Source organism: Hetaerina americana, unplaced genomic scaffold (assembly GCF_022747635.1).
Source record: "Hetaerina americana unplaced genomic scaffold, ioHetAmer1.1.p SCAF_107, whole genome shotgun sequence".
Classification (NCBI taxonomy): domain Eukaryota; kingdom Metazoa; phylum Arthropoda; class Insecta; order Odonata; family Calopterygidae; genus Hetaerina; species Hetaerina americana.
Window position 1 is genome coordinate 682,891 of NW_027286148.1, and position 17,110 is coordinate 700,000.

The window sequence follows — 17,110 nt, forward strand, 5'->3', positions numbered from 1 at the left end:
GTGTAGAGCAGAACAGCTATTCAACATAAAGATCAGAGCGCAAATAAAACGCTCGCCCTTTCAACCCTAGTCTGATGTGAACTAGTGGTGGCTTGGAGCCTACTAAAGAATTCTGGCGAAACGACGTTGAAAATGTATTATTAGCCCCATCGTACTATGGTAGAAGATATAATTTAGAGAACAATAAGGGATCAGAATAACATTATCCGAACGCGTTAGGGTCATATTCGGTTCAAAATTAGTCTGGTAAGTATTCACCCCCTGCCACACACATAAGCGTTGCCTTGCAGGATACTAAAGTATCATGTTAGATTAAATATCATGTCAATAAAATATTTATATAAATTATTAAAAAATTTATATAAAATTAAGCGTAGATCAGATATAATTAAGATGTCACTTTTCCTACAAACGATAAGGGATCAGAATATTTATATTGATATTTTAGTACCCTGCCAGCCAGCGCTAGGGTGTGTGGCAGAGGGTGAATACACACCAAACTAATTTTGACCCGAATATTTTTACCCCTACCATGATCGGACAGCGTTATTATGATCCCTTATCGTCGTGGTCAAATGATATCTTAAATGTATCTGTTCTACACTTAATCTCTCTAATTGCATTGGCATGATCTATCCTACAGTAGTACGATGGGGGTTACCCTAAAGAGATACCCTTCCAATTTATGCAAGAGATTTAGCCTGTAATTTAAAATTCTCTCCGTGAGTGATTCCCAGCCTAGCTGTTCTAATCTTTTAGATACGCTACAAAGTTTATCAAAATAACGTGTTACAAATCCATCTCCTCTACGATCCACGCAATCCAATGCGGCCATCATTCCAACTTCGAGAGGATGCCGTGTACTAGAAGCATATTCTAAATAAGGCCCAACCAACGGCAGGTAACATTTATCTAGCCTCTATCTCTTTGACCTTTTCATCACATTTACCCTGTACTCTTTTAATAATCCGTAATTTTTTCTTAGCTTGTCCACATATTCCCCGTCTAACTCAGGAGAATATTGTTGTCCGACCACGCTAGGAGGGAAAAGTATTTCGGGTCAAAATAAGTCTGGTGTCTAATACTCGTAGCGCTCTGCCGCACGCCCTAGCGGTGGCTAGCAGGGAACTAAAAACATTTAATTAAAACCTAATTATTTAGCGCGAAAGAATGAACCCAGTGAAGCGAAATCCTATCAGCATGATGCATTTGATTTTACAATCAGAGTTTCGGGTGTGCACCAGGAGAGCAATAGAATCACCGCTGCCATTTCAATGCCTGCACTTTTTCACGCTCACTTTTCATCTCCTCTCTCTATCCCTCTCGACCTTGGGTGCATCGTGGGGGGAGGTGGGTGACGCAACCGTTCCTTTTCGCGAGTGGACGGGCGGAGGAGTGTGGAGGGGGTCTGCTGCACAGAGAGTGGGAGTGTTGCCATTGACTCGCCGCCCTGGCGAATCAGGCGAGGGGGATCGAGATGAGCGGGGAGGGGGGGGGGCAAGTAATCAGTACGCTTTCGCTGCCGTGAGGCATCGCTCAGTCTGCAATCAGCTTCCGCCCGTGCCGGCTCGCAACCAAAGCCCGCAGCCATCCACGCCGTTCGTGGCCCGGATCGATTCCCGCGGGAGGCAGGGGACAGACGACGTCCGTCAGGGATATTATCCGGCGCCGGTGTCCTTCCCCTGAGGAACACTTCCTGGGCGTTTCGGCAGTTTACAGGTGGGTAGCGTCTTCGCCTCGGGGTTGCGGACTCGTACGCGACATTTGGGGCGAAGGGGGTGGTCCTTCCGGCATGAAAACTTTGGCCACTAGGCTGAGGGGCTCGTCGTTAAGCAAACCATGCTTGCTCCAGGGAAATTTGGCTGCCAGCTCGAATACGTTTTACACATATTAACCTTTTTTTTGATGCAATTCTCTCAAGAATCGCTGTGAAAGGAGGGGTGGTTATAATTGATGAGGTATCTGATCTGATTTTCCGGTGCTTCCCCGGTTTGAAAACTCAAAGACGTCCATGTTTAGGGTTGAAAATAAGGGTATCTTTTCATACGATGCATATTAACGTGAGGAATTACGGAATTAGATCACGATACGGGATGCAGCAGAATCCTCTGCTGCTAGTGCGTGATGGAACGTGAGGCTCACGTTTCAACAGCAGTATTTAAAGTTCACATGTCTTTCCTATGAAGATTTTCATAACCAGTTTGGCAGTTACTTGATTTATTATTTCTTTTTATAAGTTATTAAATGCCGGAGAGAATTTTTAATTCTTCTAAAACACTATAAAATGCAATTTTGTGATTTATGACTCATCGTAAAGTTATTACGCCAAGAGAATAAGGGGATCGGTATGTTGCGGTGGCTAATGTACTGGTATTCCACGCATAGGGCCCGGGTTTGAATTCCGGCGGTGACAGATATTTTTCAGTGGTATCCCGGTCACTACTTGAGGTACTTTGTGGAGAGCACGTGGAGTGAGTACGCCGTCCATCGGATGGGACGTTAAACTGCAGACTCCTTTGCGTCTTTCGTTAAGAGGAGGCTGATGCCGACGCCGGGTTTCTCTCCACCCTTCCTCCTTTCCCATACATATCTAATGACGGAAATTATATCTACTGTAGACTACTGTCTACTGTGTACTACCCTAAAACTACTACGTCTACCATGAGAATAAAGCTTTCTCCTACTGCAGGGCACGAGGGGGTATGGTAAACTTTTGATTATTACTAATAATTAATCGAGATAGAAGTTTAATTTTTATTTTTTATACTTTATACTTCTCTATATAGTCACCATCCAAAGTTATACATTTCTCCCAGCATTTCTTGACCTTTCAAAGGCCGCGATTGTAGAATTCAGAAGATTGCGCCGAAAACGACAGTTCCATCTCTTGAATAACGTCATTTGTGTTGCTAATTCTCCAGCCCCCCATTGGTTTTTGAGTTCTAGGAAGGAGAAAATTTTCTTGGGGTGAGATCGTAAAAATTAGGCTGCTGGTGTTGCAAAAATGTCAGGACCCCATCGCTATAATTGCGGGTCGCTCCGTGGTCGCGATTGCAGGTCGTGACGTATTTGATTCTGAGGAGCGTGCTGCGTACAGCGTACATTATTTTCAAAAATTTATCACTACGCACTTTGTAAGTTTAATTCTAATTTCCAAGTGTCACACCAGCGTTGTATAGCATAAAGGTAATATGATAAAGCTGCTGTGTTCTCAGGATCAACGATATCATGGTAAACAAAGGTATCGTCGGAAAACAAACGTATCTTCCTAGTGCACATGGGCAATTTCAGGAAACTACTTCCCTTGTGGACCGCTGACAATGTCCCGCGTAGGTTGGCGCGTTGAACAGCATCCCTATTGGGCCTCATCTTTGGCACGACTCTCAGAGGAGTTCCTCAAGTGGCGTTTCTTTACTAAATTCACTAGCCAGAGTTTGTAGAGTGGAAATAAACTTCTGGGTGAAATGTTAGGTTTTTCGTAAAAAATTTCGTAAAAAAATAACTCTGGGTAACTCTTAAACGCATTCCGTTTAAGTTGTTCGAAAACAGATTTAAAATACACAGGAAAGTAAAATGTATTTATGGTAGCTTTGTTTTTACATTGCCTTTAATACCCATAATATGGGGCGCGGTGGTACGTACATAGTCATACGATCACTACCGGGCGAAAAAAATACGGAGAATATGTGGATAAGCTAACAAAAAATTAGGATTTATTAGGGGAGTATTGGGTAATGGTAATGAAAAGGTCAAAGAGAAATGCTATCTTTCGCTGGTTAGGCCTCATTTATAATATGCTGCAAGTATATGGGATTCTCACGAAGTTAGATTCATTGTCGTATCGGATCATGTGCATCGTATAAAACGTTGTTTCTATGATAAACTTAGCAGCGCATCCAAAATATTAGAGGAGCTAGGCTGGGAATCACTCACGGAGCGAAGGTTAAATTACAGATTGAATCTATTGCATAAATTGGGAGTCTTTTAAGCAATGATGTTGAAAATGCATTATTACCTCCATCGTTCTACACCAGGAGAGATCATGTTAGTAAGATTAGAGATATTAAGTGCAGAACAGATAGATTTAAGATGTCATTTTTTTCACGGACGATAAGGGACAATAACATTTTCCGACCGCGGTAGGGGTAAATATATTCGGATCACAATAATTCTGGTGTGTATTCACCCCCTGCCACACACCCTAGCAGTGGCTAGCAGAGTACAAAAAGTACAAATGCAAGTAGTCCAGGAGTAAATCATTGGACTATTGACCGGAGGGCCCGGGTTCAAGTACCGCCTCTGGGCGCACCCTAACCTTCACCCAAGCTATGTGAGGGTAAAGAAGAAACTTTACATTTACAAAATACACAATTTTATTGTGGAAGTGTGGAGTTTCTTTTTTATCCTTATAATGAAGGAATTCCACAAAGTTAAATCTGAAACTTCTATGTTTATTAAGCTGTGTGACTTCTCGGGTGCTAGATCTTCCTCGAAAACCACTCGCGGCACAGGGAACGGAATTGCCCCCCCCCTTCCCCGATATGAATGTGAATTTCACACGCCTTTGGGCTTAGTCCTGAGTGAGCTCTACTGACACCTATCAAGCCGACCATTTGGTTGATTACTGTGTTTATGGTTTAATACCCAAAGAATATTTCCAAAATTTTAAAGAATGTTTCTAATTTGTTAAAGGCATCGAGGATATTTGAATAAAATTACTAATTTTCGATTTGCTATTGATATTATTTTTGATAAAATTTATGTGCATTATATGATTTTTTTAGCAAAATATAGCCATTAAACGAAAATGATGTTTTTTACTTAAATGATGAACTAATTTAAATGCTGCTGAACAAATTCTTTCTCAATAATATATACCCTATTCTTTTCATTGTCACATTTTTATCAACTTCATGGCAAACATAAACATCGTTATTCGAGAACCCACTTAGAAGTTACGTAAAATCATGAGTAATGCGGTTCTGCAGATTACTCGCAATGCTGCGCAGTTGCTATAGGTGCGCCGATTGCTCCTTCCTTCTATCTTCGACCTTCCTAGCCATCCCTCTGTACCTATTCCATTCTCTAAAGTAGTTGTCATTCTCACACATTCATCATCTCACCCTACCTTCTGCTGCATCCTCCACCCCACCCTTCGGTAAACAGCTGATTCCTATCCCCATCTAAGTATTACAATGCAACGATTTCAGAGTGTAACAATCATCCGCCTTTACCGGGATTCGAAAACCTCTTCCTCGATATCGGGCCGAGTACTTTAGCCAGTTGAGCTACCGAGACGCCTGTAACATGGTACGAGTATTGGTTGAATAAATGGAAAACTCCTATAGCCGTAAACAGTTTACCTTTCAAAACAAAGTACAAATGATATGAAATTAGCTTCAACCAGTGTTTTCGTGACTGTTCACCTTCAGTATGCTGAAGAGGGCTACTTTTTGCCGAAATACGCGTATTCGTATTCACCTATCTCATCCCTTATTTACCCTATACCCCATCCTTTGACTTTTGGCGTAAGCCAACTAATCTCATTTGTATTTTGTTTAGAAAGGTAAACTGTTTACGGCTATTGGAGTTTTTCATTTATTCAATACTACTAGACGTAAGAGCTCAATTAAATCAATACGAGTATTCATGTTTACGCACGGTATTTCATCAGAACACCTTGTTCCTTTAAAGCCCCCAAAATTTCGGAGTGTTAGAGGACGCCTCGAGAGACTGACTGGCTTACGCACTCGGCCGGGCATCGAGAGAACCGGATTCGAGTCCCGGTCAAGGCGAATGATTTTTATACTCTGAATTTGTAGCAGATGACTCCGGATTTAGCGGATGACTCCGTTAAAAGTTACTGCCACGGTATCTCCAGCAGTTTCTTGGATTTTTTCCTCTATACAGCCTGTTTAGTTCTCTTTTGTTGATAAGGGTGACTATTATTCTTTTGAATTATCCTCACACTTAATATTTGGCATTTTCCTATTACTCAATTTTTATATTGAAAATTTATTTTTCACATGACTATTTCAATTTTATTATGTGTAGGTATTTTTATCTGCATTATTTTAACAGTTTAAAATTTCTTTAAAATATGTAATACGCCATTACTCATGGAATTCTTTCATTTATTACCAAGTCATATTCCCTTTCCCCTCTGTAGAAGCAGCCTTTTCCACCCACTGTGTATGAAAGGCTGGTGGCGCTCAAGGTCGTGAGCTCGTAACATGCTTAATCATTTCTCTTCGCGTTGTCAGCAATTTCAGGGACGCACTCTGAATCAAATAATGCTGCAGTTGATTTCTTCGCAGGAGATCTTCAAGAGGCGTCATTCTTAAGCACACCTGGCAAGAAGATATCCAGGGAATAAGTTTGTTTTCTCAGAAAGAAGAAGAAGGCGGCGAAGGGATGGAGCGATGGGCGGGGAAGATTGCTTTGGTGACGGGTGCCAGCTCTGGAATAGGCGCCGCAATCGCCAAGGAGTTGGTGCAGCAGGGCATGGTGGTCCTGGGTGTGGCCAGAAGGGTGGACAGGGTCAAGGTGAGTCAAATGTTATCCAGTAGTTTTCACCACCTTTCATTTCTATCCGCTATGCATTGGAACAACTTCCCATGAGCTCTCATGTGGAGAATAGCTAAAAGTCGCTCAAGGAAAAAAAACCAACGAAATCAGATGTGCTTCGCGGTCATTTCCTCCCCTTCCTAGTCGTGATATCCACAAAAATGTTGAATTTTTAGATCCATTTATTAGAAATCCCTCTTCACTGATTGGACTTGGGTAAAATTTTATGAAATTATTAAAAAAGAGGTTATCTTTTCCGTTTAGGTCCACAAAAGTACTGCTTCGATTTTTCAGGTAGAGATGATCCCTGGCAAAAATTGCAGTAAATAATGTATAAGATTATGCATATTAAATATTTTCATTGGAAACCCTTGTTATTCTCTGCCTTTCCGAATTTTCAAAAAAAAATGAGAAGCTCTCTATTCGTTCATTACGATTTTTCAAGGAATGAGCACATTGTCTCTGTGTTTTGTTCAATTATGAAAATCGTTAATTCTGTACTGGGGCCCAAATACTTGACGCGTACTGTAAGCAACTATCGTTACGATACTAAGTACAGCAAAGGTTAAATAGCCTTACTTTTTAAATCCAATGACGACACCCATTCTATATACGAGTATGTTTACCAAATAATTTCTTTAATGAAGTTCCGAACATATTTTGGCGTGTTCGTCTTGTTCAATCCTATGCAAATGCATCACTCGTGAATTTACTTGGTGACCCATGTTTGATGAAGGAAAAATATTTCAGGGGTAAATTTGTATAGGAGAAGAAGATGGATGAAATTCGAGTTTTGAGAACCCTATGACGTTATAATATATTTTAAGATGAAGAGAATAAAAGAGGAGAATAGGCAAATTGGGACGGCATGAATTGGGGTATTATGTGAGAAACAAGAACGATTAACTATAGCTCAAGTTAAACCTATTTACAATCATTCATAAATCCTAGATAAATTCTTCACAATTGCTAGATGTTGTGTTTTCACGGTCCATCCAAAATCTTAATGGAATCAGAAATGATTTAAAGCGATTCCTAACTATGAGACGACTCTAAAACGCCCCTGTAGTATCTCAATTTTTACGGTAGTGCTGAATCTATATTCCGAATGGGAATTCCGAGTACAGGATAATTCGACGTTCGCACGGATTCGCGCAAGTGGGGGAGACGCCCCTCCCCGCTACAGCGGTCGTAAGGAGGACGTTGCTATCGCAGATCGCGGGAGAACAGGGAACGAGGCCTTGGAGGCGATATTTGCATCGTCACGCACAAGATTATAACTCCACCACTTCAATCATAGGTCTCCGAGGAGACTAAAAGTGGCCCCCCACATCCGAAAGAGGTTTCCAAGGACTTGGAAAAATGATTGTGCAAGAAAAAGACAAATGTCATTCATTCTTCACACCGATCTTATTTTAATCATAGATCCGTGCATATCTTATCATTCACGGCAGAAATAGTACTCCAGGTGATAATTTGATTACTCCATAGAAATGTCATCAGATGTACGGCTTAATGTACGTATTTTACTTTGGTAAACAGGCACTTCACTACGGAAATCTTGCTTGGATAGTACATGAACTTTAATTTACAAGTGAGGATAAGATTTAAAATAAGTAGGCATTGATTGCCATTGAAAGAGATGCTAGGTCTTCAACGACCCTCTCATTACCGATATGTTACTCACTATTAGGATCATGCCATAAGTTGAGCTTAACTGCTTAAATTTAAGAGTTAAAAAGCACCAAGGAAATAGGTACGTATTACCTGATGCACTGATATGACAGCATGATTATTTTGAATTTGACTAAATAATAAAACTATTGAAGATTATATTAAATAGTTCATGTAAATCTACATATACGCATGTTAAACTGCTACAAGGGAGTATATCAAGCGGTCTTTGGTCACAGGCCAATCGATATGATCATCATCATTGTCAGTATTTCATTTTTATGATTGATTCACTGAATCACTTTATTCTTCTGTATTCAGTGTTAATCCCCTCACCACTGATAGCTTCTCTGTTTTCTTTCCTTCTTCATTTGTCGTCCGTTTTTGTCGCTTGGTCTCCCTTGCGTAGCTTCAGTTTTCCAATCTATTACTTTTCTAACTAATCCATTGTGTTCCGAGGTGTGTCGAATTCACATAATTCTTCTTAGTCGTAGAGTTCTCCTTGTGGTCCTTTTCTCTTCTGCTTTTCAGCATACTTCTTCATTCCTCACCTCGTCTGTCCATTTTATGTTTAGCATTATCCTTTTCTCTATTCTGTTCTTTGCTGGTCCACTCAACGAATGTCCCATGTCTCTAATACGTAGAGTGTCACGTCCCATATGAACATTTGAACAAATTGCTTCTCTGTTTGAAATCTTATAGGCACTTTGAGCGTAGCAATTGATTTTACTTCATTAACGCCTTCTTAGCTTCAACTGTTTTTACTTGATGTCAGTAGAACTTCTTCCATTTCAAGTTATACTTCTGCCTAAGTAGATGATTCCGCTTACTCTAGTTTCACTCCTCGAATTATGTAGTCTGTCCTCAGCTTCTCTCTTACACACACAAGGATTTTATTTTTCTTCTTGCCGATGCTCATATTATACTCCCGAAGTCCTAGGTCCATAGCATTAAGATTAGAGTGCAACAATTTCCAAGTGTAAAAATCATTCAAACCCGGATCCCGTTCAAGGCGAATGTTTTATACACTCTGAAATGTTTGCATTCTAGTGCGCGTATTGTGGATGACTTCGTTAAAAGTTACTGTCGCGGAATCTCCCGCAGTTACTCGTAACATAGCATTTCGAGTTGCTTGCAGAGCGAGCTTCTCTCGTTTCTTCACTACTACGATGCTACATGTGAACGGGAAGTGGTTAATTTCATCGCCATTTCCCTCGACTCCTTTTACGAGGGTCATCCGGAAAGTAGTACGCGTTCGTGAAATAAAGACACAAAAGTAAATATTAACAAACATAAAAAATTTTATTTGAAAGAGGATACTTTAAACTACTTCTCAACATAATCTCCAAGCAAATTAAGGCATTTGTCATAACGTGTGACAAGTTTCTGTATTCCTGCTGCATAGTCCTTCGCCGCCAGCTCATTGAGATACGCGAGGGACCCATCTTGCACAAATTTTTGCATAATGCAGATGGTGTTTAACAATTTCATGAACAATTGTTCGAGAAACATTGGGAAAATGCTCACAGATGTCATCAATTGTGACGCGCCGATCGTTCCTCACGAATTCGTCAACTGAGCTCACCAGTTGGTCTGTAATGACAGACGGTCTCTCCGAACGCTCATCGTCGTGTGTGTTCCCCCTCCCCATGTTGAAGTTGCGACACCACCGCCGAACAGACGACTCGTCCATTACATTGTCTCCATACACCTCCTTTAATTGGCGATGAATATCACATGGGCGAACGTTTCTTGCATTGAGGAATTTAATCACTGCCCTCACTTCACAACTGGCGGCGTTCTCAATTTTTTTAAACATTGTAAACAATCACAGAAACAACACAGGCAATGCTAGCGTCACGCAACTTGGCTCAGAGAAGGCAGACAAGCCACTGAAGCTATCTGACCTCGTCCAGCGGCTACTCGCGTCGTCAGCACTTCATGCGGCACGAACGGGTACTACTTTCCGGATGACCCTCGTATGTCCAGTTCTCTTTATTCATTTATTTCTTCTCCTGGGTACACTTTGCATATCCAAGGCGAGAGGCTGCATCATTATCTCTAACTCCTTCGTTTATTTTGGTTTCTATTTTCCTTTCGTTTTTCATTGGCTTGTCTGTCACCTGATTCTAGGCGAGGCTTATTCTTCTGTCGTTGTTCCCAGGGCTTACAGTGCCTTGGATATCTTGTTCCATTCGGCGTTTTCGAAGACCTCCTCCAAGTCCACGAATGCCACTCCATATATGGCTTGTTTACGTAAAACATTTTTTTGGCCTGTGCCTTCAAGCTGAATGTTGCATTCCGTACTCCTCTGTTTTTCCTGATTCTGAGTGGCCCGAATCCCTTGAATGAAATAATCCCTTGTTTTGAATTGGGTCTTCCTCAAGCATAAATACATGTTTTCCCGTCATGTTTTTTAATAGTTTTTCAAGGAATATTCGTCCTTCCTCTCCCATGTCCTCCCTTATCACTCACCCTTCCCACCTGGTGCTCGCACCCGCTGCCACACACCTTTTTAGGTGGATAGCGGGTTATTGATGTTGATGTTCGATGTTGATGTTCGATGTTGATGTTCGATGTTGATGTTCGATGTTGATGTTCGATGTTGATGTTCGATGTTGATGTTCGATGTTGATGTTCGATGTTGATGTTCGATGTTGATGTTCGATGTTGATGTTGATGTTCGATGTTGATGTTCGATGTCGATGCTCGATGTCGATGCTCGATGTCGATGCTCGATGTCGATGCTCGATGTCGATGCTCGATGTCGATGTTCGATGTCGATGCTCGATGTCGATGTTCGATGTCGATGTTCGATGTCGATGTTCGATGTCGATGTTCGATGTCGATGTTCGATGTCGATGTTCGATGTCGATGTTCGATGTCGATGTTCGATGTCGATGTTCGATGTCGATGTTCGATGTCGATGTTCGATGTCGATGTTCGATGTCGATGTTCGATGTCGATGTTCGATGTCGATGTTCGATGTCGATATTCAATTAGCATAATATCAATTGACTCCAAAGATCAAAGGAAAAACAAGATTGTTGATCACGACAACAATTATCGGTGATTCTAAACGTAATCTTAAATTCCCAATACGAACACGTCAAACCCAAAGTTTATAAGTCAAGCGTAAGGTTCCAAAACCTCCCATCAGATGATGCACCGGTTCAGTTCGCAGGATCTTAATTGGAGGTAAAGGTTTTTGCTAAACATTGTCTCATGATCGGAAATGATGACATGTATAATTAATACCTGGACCATCATACAATTAACAATTCAACATGTTGGCCAGCAATTAAAACAAATGGCATCTCGAAAATTTGCTTATAAAACGAAGTCCCTTCCTGAATAAGAACATACAATGAAGAAGCTTCATTGTGTGTTCTTATTCAAAATAGTAATTTACTATCACAAAAGTAACCAACCCTTCGGACCTCCAAACCCAATTCCGTTGATGAAGTCCCTCGGCCAAATTTTGGAGTCGTCGTTCGACATAGGATATGGATGTTGTGGTCAAGTTCAATAGGCAGATGACCCCCTACCACCCTTGTTGCCCACTCCAGGAGCTGGAGGCCAGCCTGCGCGGCGCCAAAGGCAAGCTGCATGCGGTCAAGGGGGACGTGAGTGACGAGGCGGACGTGACGCGGGTGTTTGATTGGGTGCGCAGCCAGTTCGGCAAGGTCCACGTCCTCGTCAACAATGCCGGAATCGCGAGGAATGTGCCGCTGACCGGTGAGTGGGACGCCCATTCGAAATATTAGGGTGAGTCGAGGGATACCATTGAAAGTGTCCTAAAATATCAAAATGGTCTACCACTGACCTGTGTTAGTAGGCGAAAATCATGGTTTAAAGATTGTCCCACGGTTAGTAGCATGAATCCATAAAACAACAACATGGTGCAACTATAGTGTAAACAGAGCAACTGCTTTTTAGACATGCACAACAAAAGAAAAATTTTTTGTCGAGTAGTTAAGCGGAGAAACATTGAAATTCATCAATGAACGGAAAGTTGGTGGTTCATCTGTCACTCCAATAATTTTACATGTAAAGAAGGCAGTTCCTAAACAGTATTACTTCCCTGAGAGATTCCCCTTGACCAGGTCAGACCCACCAAGTATTGACACAACTGGCCTAAGTAGTAGTTAAAGCCATGATATTTATAGGGTTATCGTGAACTTTGAAAGACCTGAAATACTTCTATTGCACACCATGGAATGTACATAAGTAATAATGTAACCGAGAATCTTTTATATTCAAGAAATTTTAAGGTTCAAAATATAAAAGTTTCAAGGTTCTTCTTTGGCTCTACCTAGATTAGCTCATTCCCCGCGGGTATATAGTATACATTAATGTATACGGGAATCGATATATTGCAATAGGAATACTTTTCACTGCCTCCGGTATATCAGCAAGCAGTAGGGCTCACCAAGAAATGACCGAAAGGACGTGCTCTTTGGGGCAAAAACAGACGTAAAGGGCCGAATTAGACTTAAATAGCAAAATTATATGTTTAAAAATGCAGGCGACATTAGCTTGAAGACAGTCTAATATACTCTCACGAGATTGACTGCTGTTCCTTAACACATCCTAGGGATCGAGTGGTTATAAGTTTGTTTTAATTTTATTATTAATTAAACTAACTCCTTGTGTGAATGGGGTATACGTAGGTCACTGTTTCCCAAACACGCCCAAGTTACCCAGTGTGTGCTCCCTATCTTTCCCCTTACTTGTAACTTTGTTATATTTCCCCTCTTTACAACCTGGTGCCAATCAAGTTCACTGTCTCGGCCTTCTAGTTTTCATTGCTTCACGACCGTAGGTACGTTCATTTTATATTGACATTCCGGTTCGGTGTTCCCGATACATTCGGCAGGGAATTGCGCTTTTCAAAAAATTTATTGCTACGCAATTTTTTAATATTCATTCTAATTTCCAAGTGTCGCATCAGCGTTGTAAAGCATATAAGTTATCTGCTTAAGCTGGTTTATCTTCAGGATTACGGAAGTCTTTGTAGACCATTATGTCGTCGGCAAATGAACGTATTTCACTATTAATCCTGGAATTGACCGAGGAATGAAAAAAGTCCGACAAATCTTCTCTGGGAAGCACCTGAAGTAACTTCTGTAAAAGAGCCAGATTTTTGTTTCCTAAAAACGGGCTTCTATATATATTTCTGTGACATTGTGGACCATTTTAATCAAATTCCCAGTTACCTTAGCAGCCAAATATTACCGCTACTTCTATGCTCCTTTCTAAGTTTTAGTTTCATACTTTTCTATCTGTCGCAAAAATAAACGAAACCGTCTATGTTTAATTATTTCACCGTTTACTGTCATGATAAAACTCGTTCCATTCTCCTTTCAAACAGTAATTCCTTCCCATTGGATTCGTTTAACCCCATCCCCATTCTATCTGCCGTCTAACTAAAGCTATATTTTAACACTTCAGATATTGGAGACCCTTAGCAAGTAATAATGCCTCTTACGTGTATAAGCAAACGGATGCATTTACGTCTGCAGTTCTTAATTCTATTTCATTTATGCACCATCGCATCCAATTTTTTCCACACTGAGCAGCTTTGGTCACATTATTAATCATTTTTGAACAATATGCTTTTTCAAGCCAGTCGCTCCAAGGTCTCACTTGCTCTGGTGCCTTCCGTAATACAGGAATGTGGCAATGAGACGGGAATGAAATGTAACCATGATAACATGGCTGACTCCTCTCCCAAGGTGGTGCCAACTTGTCGGACATGCGCGCCCTCTTCCAGACGAACGTCTTCGGACTTTTCTACTGTACGGATGCGGCCGTGACACTGATGAAGGACTCGGGCGTGGACGACGGGCATATCATACACATAAACAGGTGAGCGTGACAATCCTCCGCCTACCTCCACTGCACTACATGTCCCAAATCCGCAACGAATACCTCAATGTAACGACATCTACTCTTCCGGAGCGCATAAATTCTGTAACATTATTAAAGAATTATACCTACTCCTTAATAATGAAGAGTCTGCTTCACTTATGTTCACAATATGCCCGTTCGTCTCTTTCCAATGACCTTCAAACCTGGGTGAGATCGATAAGGCCTTCACACCGCCTTCCACCCTTCTTGCGCCCACCCATCCGCTCCGTCCAACCTCCCACGCTGCAAGTGCAGCCCTCTCCTCCTCCCTACCGATTAATTTTCTCCACCCAATAGTCCTCCCCGAACCACTTACATATTCAAGAATGTTATTTACCAATAGACGTGTAACTTTTTCCCCTCCTTGTACATACATTGGTGCACGCAGCACCGCCCTCTTCAGCCGAATGCACAACTGCTGTCTTCCCACCCAAACCAACTGCTTCACCAACTATCTCATCCTAAAAAACAAATACCCACACACATGCACGCACATATGTATACATATATCCCTGTGCCGGTTATGGTTTCCCAGGAAGACCTGGTACCCGAAAAATCACTTTAGCTTGGGTGGAGCTGCAGGTGCCCAGAGTGCCTTGCCCGGGACCCTCCGGTCAGATGACCAACGCTCTACCCACTGGAATACCGCGACCCATATATATATATATATATATATATATATATATATATATATATATATATATATATATATATATATATATAATTATTTATTTATTTATTTTTATTTATTTATTTATACATATATATATATGTTTATATATATATTTATATATATATATATTTTTTTTGTGTATGTATACTGTATGTATATATATGTATATGTATATATCCCTCCCCGGACTACAACCTTGAGTGGAAGGGCTTGTGCGTTCCGATGACCCCTAGAGCTGTGCTGGCGGGAGTAATAATTATTGCTCCTGGTAGGGTGACCCATGCCAGATAAGTCAAAGGTTAGGAGCCAGACGAAAGGTAGTCCACGCAGCGTCTGTTCCTCAGTGAGGCGGATGCAATGGCGTCTGACCCCAGTGGGGCGGCCAGTAAGTGATGGTGTCACGTTAAAAACACTATTGAGGAAGGCAAAGGAAAACCACCTCAATTATCATTCCCAAGATTAACATGATGGACTATACAGAGATTTTGAGTCCTCGAAACCACGGGGCTCGGCCCAATTGGCCGTGTGTCGTGCCCGGCAGCGGGGGAGGCTAGGCTTCCGCGGTCGTCATCCCATGAAACCCTTGCAAGGGAAAACCAGCAGCAGCAGGACAGAAGACGCAGGAGAAGAAGACCACATTAGTTAGAATAGGAACGTGGAATGTTAGGACAATGATGAGAACGGGAAAATTGGAGAATGTTAAGCGAGAGATGGGCAGGGGAAATATAGATATTTTAGGTCTATGCGAGGTTAGATGGAAAGATACCGGGGATTAATGGAGCGATAAGTATAGAATAATATACAGCGGCGGGGAAGAGAGCCAACGAGGGGTTGCCAAAGTATTAAATGAAGAGGTAGGAAGAAGCGTAGTCAACATAGCGCAGGTAACGAATAGGTTATTAATAGTAGAGATAAAAGCAGAACCGACGAACTTGGTTATTATTCAGGTATACATGCCACCGAGCAACCATAAAGAAGAAGGGGTCGATAGGATATACGATCAGTTAGAGGACATAATCGAGTGTGTTCCTGCAGGGAAACATTTGATAGTGATGGGGATTGGAATGCGACGGTAGGTGAAGGAAGAGATGGTGACGAGGTCGGGGACTACGGATTAGGCACGAGGAATGACCGCGGGGAGAAAGCAGTTGAGTTTTGCAGGAGACAGGGCTTAGTCATCACCAAAACTTGGTTGAGACACCACAAAAGACGCAGGTATACATGGAAAATGCCAGGTGACTCAGAAAGGTATCAGCTAGATTGTATCCTGGTTAGACACAGGTTTAGGAACAGTGTGATAAATTCGCACGGCTTCCCGGGAGCGGATGCGGACTCAGACCACAATTTAGATGTTATGAAATGTAGCGTCCGTTTCAAAAAGATAAGGCAGGGGCGGCGAGTTAGGAAATGGAATGTAGAAGCATCAAATGGTTTGAAAAGAAAGGAATACAAACAGGCGGTAGAGGAAATCATGGAGGATGGTAAAGAGCTTAGTACTATCGAAGAAAAATGGGAAAGTTTCAAGAAAGGGTTGTCTAAAGCCGCAAAAGACACTATTGGAACCGTTAACGCTAAAAGGACTAGGAAACCATGGATCACGGATGAGATGATTACAAAGATGGATGAGCGGCGAAAATGGAAGAATGTAAATACAGAATTAGGCAAAATTAAGTACAAAGAATTGAACAATAAATTTAGGCGGGCAACAAATAAAGCAAAAGAAGCATGGTGGAAGACGCAGTGCGAGGATATGGAAAGTCTGCAGAGGAAGGGTGAAATTGGTGCGCAGTACAGCAAAGTTAAATCGTTATCGGGAAGTAAGAAAGGAAGATCCATGCTAACCATTAGAGATAAGGCGGGTAAGATAATAGTTGAAGCAGGGAAGATCCAAGAGAGATGGAAGGAATATGTAGAAGAACTTGATAGTAAAGAGCTTGGACCAACAAAGTTAGACATAGAAAAGGAACATGACGTAGATGAAGATAGCTTAGGTCCAGGCATACTAGACAATGAGATAGAAAGGGCATTAAGGGAGATGAAACTAAATAAGGCTGTTGGGGTGGATAACATTCCCGTGGAACTTTTAAAATGCTTAAGAAAATGTGGGAGGAAGAGGCTATATGGGCTGATCCGTAGTATTTATGAGGAGGGAATCTGGCCGGAAGACTTCGTGAGATCAGTTTTAGTTCCTATTCCGAAAAAGGTATAGGCCACGTCATGTGAGGACTACAGGACAATTAGTTTGATATCCCATGCAGCTAAAGTTGTTCTTAGGATCATAAA

General features: G+C 41.6%; 1 protein-coding gene across 3 annotated transcripts in view; it reads left to right on the plus strand.

The window, feature by feature from the left end:
• Positions 1 to 1,530: 1,530 nt before the first annotated feature.
• The window catches only part of LOC139700715 (farnesol dehydrogenase-like), a 23,737-nt gene continuing 8,157 nt past the window's right edge, over positions 1,531 to 17,110 (plus strand). Inside the window, exons 1-4 of one of the 3 annotated variants that reach the window (XM_071599155.1) lie at positions 1,531 to 1,719; positions 6,303 to 6,546; positions 11,811 to 11,979; positions 13,980 to 14,112. In XM_071599155.1, coding sequence (XP_071455256.1) covers positions 6,415 to 6,546; positions 11,811 to 11,979; positions 13,980 to 14,112 — 434 coding nt within the window. In that variant the 5' untranslated portion in view covers positions 1,531 to 1,719; positions 6,303 to 6,414. The remainder of the gene's footprint in view (positions 1,720 to 6,302; positions 6,547 to 11,810; positions 11,980 to 13,979; positions 14,113 to 17,110) is intronic. The other 2 variants (XM_071599156.1, XM_071599157.1) reach the window with 2 other exon arrangements.